At 38.0% G+C, this 14,801-nt stretch overlaps 1 protein-coding gene across 1 annotated transcript; it reads right to left on the bottom strand.

Annotated features, from left to right (window-relative positions):
* Positions 1–699: 699 nt before the first annotated feature.
* On the bottom strand, positions 700–11,650 carry e2f4 (E2F transcription factor 4). Its single transcript, XM_048157682.1, is given in 11 exon segments — positions 700–2,344; positions 2,626–2,670; positions 2,804–2,848; positions 7,244–7,393; positions 7,591–7,903; positions 8,131–8,195; positions 8,323–8,366; positions 8,657–8,766; positions 8,768–8,819; positions 9,829–9,938; positions 10,999–11,650. Coding segments are annotated over 11 exon segments (1,206 nt in total). The 5' UTR covers positions 11,155–11,650; the 3' UTR covers positions 700–2,228.
* Between the last annotated feature and the right edge of the window lie 3,151 nt (positions 11,651–14,801).

Raw genomic sequence — 14,801 nt, 5'->3', positions numbered from 1 at the left:
TCTTCATATAATAGCTAAACAATTTTAATATTTATTTCACTTATTAAAGAGATAGTTCACCCAAAAATTAAAATTTTGTTATTTACTGACCCTAAAGTTGTTCTAAACCTGTATACATTTCTTTGCTTTGCGGAACACAAAGGAAGATATTTGGAAGAATGTTTGTAACCAAGCAGATCTCACACCCCATTGACTACCATAGTAGGAAAAATAATACTATGGTAGTCAATGGGGGGCGAGATCTGCTTGGTTACAAACATTCTTCCAAATATTTTTCTTTTTTGACTACAGCAGAACAAGGAAATTTACACAGGTTAGAAACAACTTGAGGAGGAGTAAATGACAGAATTTTCTTTTTTTGGTGAACTATCCCTTTAATTTAGCAACTAAAAACCTAAGGTTGGCGCTTTTATCAAAGCAGAATGGTAATACCTTTGGATCAATCCTTGAGGGACTCAAGCATTCAAACTATGTTACCAACCCAAGTTTTTAACCACAACACCACAATAGGCCTATTCAAGTGAAACCTGAACAGAAATGCCTGGATCTTGCAGGATATGACTCAAGCACCTGGAAGCAGTATGACAGACTCCTAAGGAATTAAGTGAAGAAAAAAAAAAAAAAAAAAAAAAAAAGGAGAGAGAGAGGAAGAAAAGGAGGAGCAAATACCTAAAAATCATAGACCAATTCAAGACCATCACAAATACAAAAACGTCTTTTATTTCAAGGGGATGACGATTCCAGTAAAGAACAACGATTCTGCTGTTTTGCAATGACACAGTGAGGACTGCATTTGTAAAATTGACTCAACCAACCCAATTCAATGCATAGGGCTGGAAGTTACCTGCCTGATAAACTGTTTTAAAGTGCAATGTGGAGATAGGCTCGACAGAAAATGTATCTACTGAAAAACAGATCAGTTGGAAATCTATTGAGTACAAAAATAAATGGTAAATGCTTACTGTGTACAAGCATAAAAATATTATTTAGCAGGTAGGAACAATAAGAAAACAAGCAATGTTTTTTGTTTTGTTTTTTGTGGGGCCAACCATTAGTACCAACACAGTGAGGAGCCCACATAATGACATTCTGTATGGACAGCGCTCATTACACAGCATGCTGATACTCTATTTGTCATATTGTGACTTTTACTTCCCCCATAAACCCACATCCGTCTTTAGACAGTTATTCTCATATACAGACATAATAAAGACGTCACTTACTTTCAAAAGTATCTATACATGTATATAAACGGGTTAAGGACACATGTAACGTACGGACTGAAAACAAAAGGGACTGTTTTAAAATACAAAAATAGCAATTGGCATCTAATTTAACATTTGTACAGGGCTTTATGCGTGACCTTTCCACATTAAACGAGGTTAAATTAATATTCAAACACTGTAGGCTAGCCATGAGTCAGACACGAAGTATTAACAAATACACACCTGAAATAGACAAAGCAGGAATGGTTCAACCAACACTTTAAAGTTTGTTCCTTCACTTTTTTCTGAGGATTTACGCTATGATAAATATATTTTGCTATGTAGCACCAAACTGTAAAGATTCCACACAACATAGGCTTCCCCACTGCGACCGCTGCCTCTTCGGTTATTAGTGTAACTTAATTACTTCCGCATTGTGTTTCAATCATTTGCTGTGAGATGAGAACAAACTGTTTCTCATTGGCTGAATCGCTTCAAACTTTATGCATTCAAAAGCATAATTATGGAAGCAACACACTTTTTCATGAATGATCTATATACTATGTGTCCAGATCAGTAAAAACGAGCTTTAGAACAGGAAGACCATTTAAAAAAAAAAAAGACACATCCAGCTGGTATTTTCACCGAACCATTAACCATTGCTGGTGAATTTAGTCTATTTGTGATAAATATGAATTTCCCTCTGCGTCTATACAAAAGTAGTATAAAAACAATGGCCTTGCTTGGGACTAACTGATTGAATAGGTTTGCATGGATGTCTGATATCTTCATCAGATTGGAGCAGTTGAATTTTGCACGGGGAGTGTTCATTTTCAGTCAGTCACTTTGGGGTTGAAGTAAATATACACATAAAAAAAAGCTTTATATACACACAGAATCAGCTTATCATACATATGGATCTGACACAGAGCCACGCTTTCTTTTTTTCCTCCTTCGAAAAGGGTTTTAAAAAAAGAAAGTTCTTTTAAGTACACTACTCTTGTTGTACGGTGTGTTTGGAGGTCAAAGGTTGGCAATGGGAACATCAAAAAGGTCACAAAGGCCCTCAGTCTCATCCAGGTTATAGATGTAGTCATGGTCACCCGGAGGAGGGGATAGACGGAGGAGTGGAGAGAAAACTATGAAAGAGAAAGAGAGAAGAAGAGTGATGCTGTGGCCATCTTTGTGTAACCACATGAAGCAGTTTTGATTTTATTTTTCGGCGCACCCATCATTTATGTTAGCATCTAAAACGGGATATAATTTCAGTTGGTCAAATTTAAATTAGTTTTATTGAAACATGATATAATACATAAAGTTCTCGTGACATTGGATTCGTTACGTACACAAACATCCAAACTTCCATTTCATGTTTAGTAATAGACTAAGTACAGGTGGGCTGACTCGTGATCGGCTTTACCTTCTGATGACATCAGCTCCTCAAGCAAATCTGTACTCATAATTTCTGTATGGAGGAAGAAGGAAATATGACCAAATATGAAAATAATTCTTCCTTGTGTTACGTCACTGGTTCAGTCAAGCATATTAGCAATAGACTACGATAAGACAGATCTCAAGCTTGTTAAACAGGTCCTCACCTTTAGGGTCAAACATTTCTGAAAGTTCTTTGGGGAAGTCCAACACTGAGGAAAAAAAGGGAAAAGAGAGTCAGAATTGTTTCAAGAAGCCAATATTCAGCCAGATTCAAACCCAGACCTCCCAAACAAGCACCACAGTGTGAGAGCAACATGCACTGCCAAATTTCAGATGAGAATTTTCTTTCATTAAATGTGTTAATTTTGTCAGCTATTTTGAAATTCAGTCTTAGTCCCGTGTTAAATGTACTTTTTACTTATCATATTTAGTGACCCTTGTCCTTTTTTTCTTTGTTTTAGTCAATGAAACCTTAGTCACATTTTCGTCATGTTGCATAATGGTTAAATTGATAATCATGTTCACAATTATAATAACATTAGCATTTCAATGCACTTTCACCTATAAGCAAGAGAATGTCAACTCATTCGCATGATTTGACCATCTAGTTTCCGGATTTATTATAGGCTGTTTATTATATAAATTAACATTCTCTACATTATGAAAATGGGTAAAGCAAGTTAAAACTGAAATTCCTAATAGTAATTGCAATAATTCTAAATTACATTAATGTTTTTTATTAAAACAACAGCAAAAACGACTTTGTTTTGTTTCACAGAGGCTGCATATGTGCATTTATTCAGCATTCACAATCACAAATATAGTCGAGATTCATGTTTGGATTTATTACAGTTCATCACTGAGAAGGCGTGATCGCAGATTTAGTCGCAGCAAACTGTGCAAGCGATTCGTGACAGAACAGAGACTGACGATGTTTTCAGATCATCGGCGCTTCAGCAGTGTAGAGAGAGTGCGCATGGTTGCCAGATTGCAAATATTAAGTAAAACACTGGGTAGAAAATATATCCTTTTAAGAGAAAAGGTCTGACTGGGGGATTTAAATTCTTGACATCTGGCACCCGCAAGCATGAACGCTCGCAGAGGCTTGTTAAAAACAGTCTAATATTTTGTAACCACTGTTTATTTAACAAAAATAAAGAGGGATTTTGGTAGTTTTATTGTTTTATTTATTGTTTAACTACATCCAAGTCTCGTCTTTTTCATCAACGATATTGCATGTTGATATAGTCACAGTTATTATGACATTGCTGTTGCCTCATCCTTATCTCTTCTTAGTCATGCAAAAGAACAAAAGAAAGGTTGTCGACAAACATTGTGTCAGATTTTGTAAATGAAAATAAAGGGATAGTTCACTCAAAAAATTAAAATTATGATTTACTCACCCTCAAGCATTCTAGGTTTATAGTCATGTTCATATGAACACAATTGGAGATATATTTAAAAATATCCTGGCTCCTATAAAGCTAGTAAATAGTAGTAAATGGGGGGCGAGATTTTGAAACCCCCAAAAAATCCATCCATCCATCATAAAAAATATTCCATACGGCTCCAGGGGGTTAAAAAAGGCCCTCTGAAGCAAAGCAATGTATTTTTTAAGAAAAATATCCATGTTTAAAACTTTATAATCTAAAATAACAAGCTCCCGGCAGATGACCGAATGCATACTGCGCAAGTCGACTTGTGCCAAATGACCCGAGGTATGACGTAGGATGTAGCAGTAGAGAGCAGTTATAGGGCCCTATCCACTTGTTAAGTCATGACGTAAGGAACGCCGTTTCCGGGTCCAAGCCTCGACTCGTTTCACTTGAGAATGCCATCGACGGCCGTTCATGAGCGCTATTTATCCATAATAAACATCAAACATTTTAAAAAGTTAAACATTTTAAATACTTACAGTCTACACAACAGTCTCCGTGCTCACAGCGTCACAGACATTAATATTTTAACGATTTATAAAAGATGAATCATTGTCTGGCCATCTGGGATTTTGGTATGGAGATAAAGGTTATAATTATATATTTTTTGTAGTATTACACCACATCGTGTGTGTATATTAGCACCATTTGTTGTTTTATTGTGGTATGAGATAGAGCGTTTGGACCCGGAAGCGCTGCCGCGTGACGTCAGACTTAACAACCGAATAATTTCCGTGATCATAGAATCGCGGAATCCAGTCATAAAAACGGAATTTACTATATAACGCGGAATGTCACGGAATTTGTCAAATTTCTGATGAATGAATTAAAAGCAGGTCAGTACACGTAAATTAAATCGTGATATAGACTAGCGACTGAATATTAAACCGCAAAAAGACTATTTAAACATGAATCCTGCATGCCTGTGTGACTCTGAAATGAATGACGCGGAAGCGCAGTTTTATTTACCTCACACCACCTCACACACAATCGCGCGGGCGCACGCACGCTGAAGCACGTGCGACGCTCGCGGTGTTTTCGTCCTCTGTCGCCTCACTATATGAACGCACAAATTCATCTCCAGAGCTGCTCTGAAAGTCACTTCATCAGCATTTAACCTCTTCGTTTGAGAAAACTACCGTCATAAACACAGAGAAACTCAAAGCTCTAGGCAAACCGTCAAAATAAAAGTTCGATTTAACTTGACAGAAACATATTACTGTTGTACAGTAGAATTTAGATAAATTAATTTAATTATTAAAATATATTTTAAATAATCTCAGTGTTTCTTCCATGTTTTAATTTTAACAGTAAAGCTCTGTTGTGCAGCACATTGTTGGACAAAAAAGTTTAATTTCATGATTAAAAGATAAATTAAATGGTATGCGTTCATTTGATTGCCAGAAAAATGTAAATACACAACAGAACTTCTGAAGAAAAAAAATTCATAAAAATATATTTTTAATTAATTAATATTGTTGTTTTTAAGAATTCAATTAATTAGACATGCTTTTTTATTATTAAAATGGAATTAAACCATTAAAATGGAATCCAGAAAACAGAATTTGGTAAAAATAAAATTTGAGGGGAAAGAATAAAACGTAGGGCCCTAAAAAAATGTAATTTTTTTTGTTAAACTTTTATTAAAGGGATAGTTCACCCAAAAATGAAAATTTGATGTTTATCTGCTTACCCCCAGCGCATCCAAGATGTAGGTGTCTTTGTTTCTTCAGTAGAACACAAATGATGATTTTTAACTCCAACCGTTGCTGTCTGTCAGTCAAATAATGCTAGTGGATGGGAACTTCTACAATAACAGTAAATAAAACTTGCATAGACAAGTCCAAATTAAACCCTGCAGCTCGTGACGACACATTGATGTCCTAAGACAAGAAACGATTGGTTTGTGCGAGAAACCGAACAGTATTTATATCATTTTTTACCTCTAATACACCACTATGTCCAACTGCCTTCATCACTCGATTCGTTTGGTCTGATCGCGCTCTGACAACGGCAGTGATGTCTGGCTCTCATTGAAGTATATGCGCGAGACATCACTGCCGCTGTCAGAGCGCGATCAGACCAAACGAATCGAGTGATGAATGCAGTTGGACATAGTGGTGTATTAGAGGTAAAAAATGATATAAATACTGTTCGGTTTCTCACACAAACCGATCGTTTCGTGTCCTAAGACATCAATGTGTCATCACGAGCCGCAGGGTTTAATTTGGATTTGTCTGTCGTGTTTTATTTACTCTTATAGTCCAAGTTCCCGCTGACTTGCATTATACCACTGACAGATGGCAGCGGTTGCAGTTAAAAATCATCATTTGTGTTCTACTGAAGAAACAAAGACACCTACATCTTGGATGCTCTGGGGGTAAGCAGATAAACATCAAATTTTCATTTTTGGGTGAACTATCCCTTTAAATTGTTGGTAAATTGGACAAGATTCATTATTTCAATAAATTAGACATGCTTTTTGATTACTAAAATTAAATTTAACCATTAAAATGGAGTCAAAACGGAATCCAGAAAAAATAAAACGGAATTTGAGAAAAAAATAAAACGGATTTTATAGGGCCCTACAGTTAGACGCCTCTCATGGTGCAACAAACTCAAGCTCCTCTTCTCTTGTATCAAAATCCTCCATTTCTCTTTAAAATTTCTTGTTTTAGTCTTCAAATTCGTGACCAGTGTTTTGCTCTATACTCTGCGCTTCCGCGTTCACCATTACGTCATGGGTGGGGTCAGAGGTCACTTTTCCACTGCAAATCGATGCTTACAGCCGTCTGCTAGTTATTATAGTTAATGAAGTTTTAAATATGGATATTTTTCTGAAAAACAAACAAAAAAACCAATTACTTCACTTCAGAGGGCCTTTATTAACCCCCTGGAGCCGTGTGGATTATTTTTATGATGGATGGATGCATTTTTTGGGGCTTCAGAATCTCACCCCCAATTCACTGCCATTATAAGCTTGGAAGAGCCAGGATATTTTTAAATATCACTCCGATTGTGTTCGTCTGAAAGAAGATGGTCATGTACATCTAGAATGGCTTGAGGGTGAGTAAACCACTGGATAATTTTCATTTTAGGGTGAACTATCCCTTTAACACTACATTAAAAGTTAATGACAATATTATTTTCAAATGCATGGGAACTTACGATCTGAAGGGTCTGTTTTGATTGGTTCAAAAAGTGTTGATGAATCAGGAAGTGAAGAGCTGTCCAATGAAGCAGATGACTGCAGCTGCTGGGTGCCTGCTGAAGATGCCGGATTGGCTGTTGTATCGGACGTGGAGGTGCTTGAAATCTCTACAACCCAGAGGGAAAAAAGATTATATATAATTTCTCATACTTTATTATTATTATGTAAATCGTTATTAAACATTATGTATATTATTATCTCATTACATATTTATATCCAATTACATATATCATTTAGATATCTAAATAAATTATTGCAGACACAGTATTTCATTAATTACAAATTTTCATTAACTTTATCTAACCTTTGGCTGCCCCAGCAGCAGAGACGGTGGTTGTGTTGGGAGGGACGGTGGTGGTGGAGGTGGAGGTGGAGGTGGTAGGACTCTGGCAGGAGGAGGCGGGCGATGGCGTACTGCTGGCTGCTGGTTTGGTGGGTGCAACAGCAGCAGAGGTAGTTGAAGCAGGGGTGGACAGGCTCTGAAGCATGTCGTCTGGCGGAGGCACGGGCAGCACCACAGGAGAAGAACTAGCGGGATCCTTATTCACCAGGAGGACCTCAATGGGACCTGCAGAGCTCTTCAGGTGAATCTGGTACTTCTTTTGTCCATTGTTATGCTACAAAATAAGTAAGTGTATTTAGCTTCTGGACTGTGAAGGAGCATAAATTATACGAAAGAGTCACAACACTGATAAAACTAAAAAGTATTATGGTACAACTACCATGGATTTTTGGGTACCATGGTGATGTGTGTACATACAGTAAATATACATACTTAAAATTAATTAATCAAATATTTATCAGATATCCAGTGGTTTTAAATGGAAATACAAGCAGCACTTACAGATTCAGGCACAGGGACCTCCAGCTGTGTTCCTGAGGGAGCTCTGATTGCTAGAAGAGTGTCACCTAGTGGCAGACAAACATATAAAGAGTTAACTTTAATAAGGGAAGACATTTGCAGCTTTATGACTGGTAATATTTGTTTTTGCAGTGACACTGCTGCTTTGTTGGGTGTCTGATGGGAAAAACCAACCTTTGAAGCAATTGCAAAGGTCTTGATGCGTTACATAAGCCAGAGTGTGTCAAGTTAAGGACATATAGCAAACATATGCTGAATTCAGAACCACATACTAGCATACTACTCTTACTACTTCTGCCATAGATGTGCGTGTCACGTCCTTTAACGTGACACCAAACCTCTTCATGGAAAAGCTGCTTTGGAGTCCAGACCTTCTGCAGTCAGTCTGAAGGTCTGGCTACATGAGACTATGGCTAACATCCTTTCCAATAAAAACTTCACTTTGAGGAGTATCATAAGAGCATGTAGAGCGAAAACAGTGGACTTAAAGGTGTAGTTAGAAGGATATGGGCTATTTAGTGAGTCGTCTGTCACGTTCTTGATGCTCTGCTGAACCCAAACTCTCTGCTGGTCCAGTTCATGTTCCCTCCTGTCAAGATCCTCCAATTCCAACTTGAGGATCTATCAGCTTGTCTGCAATTTCACGCGTGTTGCAACCCGGACCAACACCCCTACAAATGAACGAAAATAGAAACAGACATTTAGATCAAGTGAATTAGTTGACATTTGAACAGACAGCTATATAAAACAGAAATAGCCACAGCTTAATCATTTAAACAGTTGTCTCAGAAGTGCAATTAGCTGCATTTTCATGTTTAGGTTGGGTTATTTCCTAAAATAAACCTTGTATAAGTTGTGCATTGCATTGTTGTAAATAATACCGTTCAAAGGTTTGTGGTCGGTAAGACTTGTTAATGTTTTTGAAAGGAGTATCTAATGCTCAACATGACTGCATTTATTTGATCAAAAATACAGTAAATTTGTGAAATATTATTACATCTAAAAAAAACTGTTTCTATCTGAATATATTTTAAATGTAATTAATTTCTTAGATGGCAAAGCTGTATTTTCAGCATCATTACTCACTTCAGTGTCACATGATCCTTCAGAAATCAGTCTAATATACTGATTTGCTGCTCAAGAACATTTATTATTATTATCAGTGTTGAAAACAGTTGGGCTGCTTAATATTTTTGTAGTTTGAACACAAAGTTGTAAACAACTGAATTTATTTGAAATAGAAATCCTTTGTAACAACGTCTTTACAGTCAAGTTTAATCAATTTAATACGTCCTTTGTGAATAAAACTTAATTTCTTTCAAAAAAATCTTACTGACCCCAAACTTTTGAATGATTAGTGTACTTACAATAATACATTACATATTTATACAACATACAATTAGAATTTTTAAAGTTGCTATACCCATGCAATAAGACTAAAGAAATAGACTTTTTATCCTTTTTATCTTCTTATACACACTCTTGCTTAATATTTGCATATCTAACATTAGAATCACATAATTCTAATTAGATTCACAAGGAAAAGATGCCAGAGGTTATTTTTAAGTGTTATTCCTAATGGCCCACTAACATTTTTAATGCAGTGACCAACAAAATAGGAACAAGGAGTATATTTCAACATTAAAAATACATCAGAAAGCATCCGCATAACTGCCTTACTTCCACTGGATGCTGTTTTTGGATTTCTTCTCAATGAGTCCAATGCCTTCCAAAACATTGGTGATGTCGTAGATACGCCTTTTCTGCCTTACAGCCAAAGTATCTGCAGCCTAAATCACATTCACACAAACAAAATCAAACCACATTATTGATTCTCCTCATTACATGCAACTGGACTAACTACACAAGTGTTTTGAATATTGCAAATGTTTTGCATACAAAGTCTTTAAAAGAACAGTCAACTCAATTACTCACTTTTTAAGACTTTATTTCTTCTGTGAGAAGTGTATTAGGTAGAATGTAAGAGACTGACAGCATTGGTCACCATTCACTTGCATTGCATCTTTATTCAATGCAATGAAAGTGAATGGTGACTGAGGCTGTCATGCAGCCTAACATCTCCTTTTGCGTTCTCACTGAAGAAAGCAAGTCATATTGGTTTGGCACAAAAAAATGAGGATGAGTAAATGACAGAATTTTCATTTTTCTTTGAACTGTCCCTTTAAGACGTATTGAAACAGACAAAAACAGCCCAGAAAAGTTGACAAGCAAGCAACTTAATGCAATCAAGTCCTGCTCACTTCTAAACGACTTCAATACTTTGAATACACAATCCAAGATCATTTAATCACCAAATAAGTCTTTTAATACGATTTTAGACGCGTAATACCGTGTTTAACCCCCAAGAGACGCAAAGAAACGCACCCCCTGGTAGCACAGGCCTAAACTATCCCAAACTCCAGAGCACGTGCTTGTTTTGAAGGCTTTTGTTTGAGTTTTCAGTCCGGATGGGATCCGCTTCCCATCCGCAAGTAACAACAACAAACACCACAGGAGCTGTTTTGCTTTGCCGACAGTAGTGACATTACATTTGCAACCTGTTAGCTGGCTCGCCTGGTTTAGTGGAGGAGCTACTTTATTTAAGCTGTCGAGGAGTTGAGAGAGGGGCTGTACATGCACGCGATCCCCTCCTCCCTTACCGAAGAAACTTTTAATCAACTTTTCTGTGCTGTTATACGACCTGGAGTGCATCTGTTTTATGCAAACATTAAAAACGATGCATTTGCAGCAGGCGCTGTCCGTCTTGCGCATCGCGCGTGCGATGCTGAAAACATATAGCTGATGATGTTGATGGTGGTAGTGATGATGATGAGCTCGTCTCGTGCTTACAGCTTTCAAATCGAGCACTCCGTCCTTCGCTTCCTGCAGCAGAGTCACAAATTTGGTCGTGAGCAGCCCGAGACTTTTCTCGTGGCGACTGGGGGTCTGCGGCTGCAGCGACTCTCCCATCGCTCCCAGTTCGCTTCTTCCGGTTTCTAAATCCATCAAGTTGCTTGTAAAGTGTTAATAAATCCCCACAATTCTGTTTGCGGTCGGTTTATGTTTGTATATTGAACGCTTTCTGCTGTTGTATCGCTGACAGCACCGCTTCTGCCGCCCAAACGCTCGCTTCCCGTCAACGGCCGGTGACTCCTAAAGCATGGACGGGAAAGTTCCCCTCGAAATGAGAGAGTTAAGCCCCCGTTCAAGGTCCGGTCCGGTACAGGACACAGGTTACCCGAACACAGATGGCCTAACAAGAACAGACGCTCTCACGAGCACCAGAGCTGAGCTGCTTGAATGACTGAAGCCGTTGATAGCGCGGTGCATCATGGGATGACCTGCTAAAAACTGGAAGGCTCTGTCGAACGGCCTGTAGGGGGCGACAAGAACGGCACATGAGCTGAAGCGGCCATGTGGGGGCCACAGATACCGGGATGCTCTTTGTCATCTGCTGAATTGAAAAATGCAAGTTTTTATGTGATTGAATTATTAACAATTTAAAGCTGTGAGGCATTGCTTGCTGTATTTTTTTTCTTCACTTTTTCCATCATAATATGAATTGTTTTATCATTAGGCATTGGTTAACTTTTTTAGGCTTTCTGATTTGAAGCAGATAGATAGATAGATAGATAGATAGATAGATAGATAGATAGATAGATAGATAGATAGATAGATTATAGATTATATTAAATTAAGTTATAACTAAAAGTTTCTTAAGGATGAAAAAATTATCTCTGCTAATGCTATAAACTATTTAGGGAGCCCTTACTTAAACATTATGCTACTATAACAAGTTAAAGCAGAACTAAGTAACTTTTTTACCTTCATAAATAGTTTTCTAAGTCCTTACGATGGTTAATTGACTTGTAGTGGTGTGTTTGAGGTGTGCACTAACCCCCTCTGGCACGTCTACGCCAGAAAACAGCACTTGCAAGTTGAGCTGCGCCGACCCGACACAATCTTGCCTCATGTTCACGTTTATGCGAGAGTGACAAAATGCTTTATGGTAATTCAAAAACAATGTATATATTATGACTTTATAAGACAATTTCGAAAATTACCCACCTCCATCGAGATTTCTTGTACTGTATTTGCAAAACTACTGTGCTGGTGAGCGTTGTAGTCATTGTAGTCCAGAGCTGCGCTTGGAGTATTTACGACAGTGTGATTCACTGGAGGAACCTGTAGGGGGAGCTTCACAAATCTTACTGAGTTCTGCTTTAACAACTGAGTCCAAACTATTAGCCTAAATTTAATTGCTTATTATTTTTAGATAAAATAATTAACACTCAAATAACAAATTGTAGGCCTATGCAAACATGTAAGCTGCACATAAGGCAGTTTTTGCATTAACTTCTAAATGTTTTTACTCCAATTCGTTGTTGAAATATAATCATTTCCACACAGTGGCTGTCATTTTCATGACAGATTTATTTAAACATACATTAAATAGCCTAATCAGGACATCACTAAAAGGTTAAGTAAAATATAATGAATATATGGGCTGATACAGTGCATTTATTAAAGGTGCTCTAAGCGATCCTGGGTGGAGTAACTTCCTGTTGACGTTCGAAGTGTTGTCAAACAAAACAGAGGCTAGCTAGACCCTCCCTCCTCCTCCCCCTCCCCTTCCCTTCCCCTCCCCTCCGTGCTTCCTGAAACAGTCATGAATGCGCATTTTAAATCATTCTTGTCGGTTATTGGCTGGAGCATGTTTATTATGTTTTGTGGTCCAGGCTGCACCAGTTTGTTTTTATTGCCGTTTTCTGAGCTTGTGGCGACTACAGAGACCACGTTTTTTTACAGTGTGTTCAGGGGACAGGCAGCTAGCGGATAGTGAGGAGATGTTTGCTGCAAAAAATGTTTTGGCCTAAAAATGCGTGACATCACTTAGAGCACCTTTAAGCGAAAGAGTTAATTTCTCTACCGAACTAACAAACTTTGGACACTGAATGGCATTTCTGAGGTAAATGCTACACGACATATTGTTTACAAGCTGTTTTATTGACGTCTTTCCGCAGTTGAAACAGTGATTCAGCGATTACTCTTGATATGACCATTTCAGTAAGTTGTACTGTATCTTTCAACATACCTTCAGATGTTCATTCATGTTTATTGAGGAAGAGATGGTCACGTTCACTCGCACTTCGCGTTGCCGGTTGAACTGAGGCACCTGTACGGTACAGTGATCTGTCGCACCTCATCGAAGCACGTCAAAATGGCACTTTCTGTTTAAATTTTGTGATTTTGTGAACAGAATTTGAAGGATGACACTTTGTTTCTTATCGAAAGCAACACAACGCAGAGCTCATTGCACTTATTGGTGGTTAATGGTGGTTAGGCTACAATGTTGCAATGTAATGCTTCGGTACACACGTACACCAAACCGAAAGCCCTGTATCGAAACGGTTCGGTATCGTAAAAGCTGATTTAGACTTGTGCGTCGGACCTACGCCGGAGCCTCTGCGCCATAGGCTATGCGTCTGTTTTCATTTATACTTCTGCGTCGTTGTCCACGTCGACGTGCATGCAGACCACTAGGAGGCAGTGTCCGTGGTCATGTTTAGTATCAAAACAAAAGCCAAAGAAGAAGCAGCTCGTCATGTACGTTGTCAGAGAACCTTACAAACAGAAACGGCAGAGAAGCGGCGACTAAGTAATGACTTTTGTTGCAGTTTGACTTCATGTGTCCTCTGAAACAGAGTGTTTTTTCATTCATATGGAAGTTGAAAGTGCTCGCTCTTCTCCGAGTGCTCCGCGACAGTTTTTTGACCCGAGGGAGTGGTTCTAGCAGACCAATCACAGCGTTTGCGGTCCGCGTAGAATTGACGCGTTGTTACATTTTTGAAGAGGTGCACGTCAGGCTACTCGTGCTACGCACAGTGCTACGCACAGTACTACGCAGAAGTATAAATCAGCCTTTACACCCCTAATAGATATATAGGGTACGTTCTCTGTAAAAAATCAAACCGTTCCGTTCTCCACACGGTTCGGCATGCACTTGCACAGCGGTTCATCTCATCTCTGAAGACGACGCATATACACATCTATAATGTGGTTTGTTGAAAATAAATAAAACAGACTGACAGAGTTAGGCTAATGTATGTTTTTATCAATGGATTTGCATTCTGGCTTCCTCTAAACTTTGTTCAGTAGGAGTGTCGTTTGCTCTAATATGACCAGTTATTTACGCCGTCTTCACCCGGGTGTTGATAGCGCACAAGCGCAAATGAGAGTTTAAACTAAACTAATTTAAAGCTGCAATATGTATGAATTTTGCAGTAAAACATCCAAACACCACTAGGCCAGTGTCATATATTTGGTTCTCTTGAGTATTTACAATATCCCAAATGTTTCCAACTATTTGTAAATCTTGATAAAATTGCAATTTTAACCAAGGCATGTGAGGAGTCGCCTTGTCAATTGCGTCATACCCGCGTTACCCTCGGTTTCAGGTATTATTTTGTAGAAACCATGGAAACACCAAAGATGCTTTAATATATTACACATTTTAATAGACAAGGGAACAACTGTTTTGATATATTTATAGACAGAAAACTAATCATTGTTATATAGCTCAACACGTTTAGTCTTATTGTTTAAATCTAATTTTCTTGATTTTTTTTGCGAGTACCATGCTTTACCATGCC

This window comes from Megalobrama amblycephala, linkage group LG15, assembly GCF_018812025.1.
Source record: "Megalobrama amblycephala isolate DHTTF-2021 linkage group LG15, ASM1881202v1, whole genome shotgun sequence".
NCBI lineage: Eukaryota > Metazoa > Chordata > Actinopteri > Cypriniformes > Xenocyprididae > Megalobrama > Megalobrama amblycephala.
This window is presented reverse-complemented; position numbering and strand designations above follow the sequence as displayed.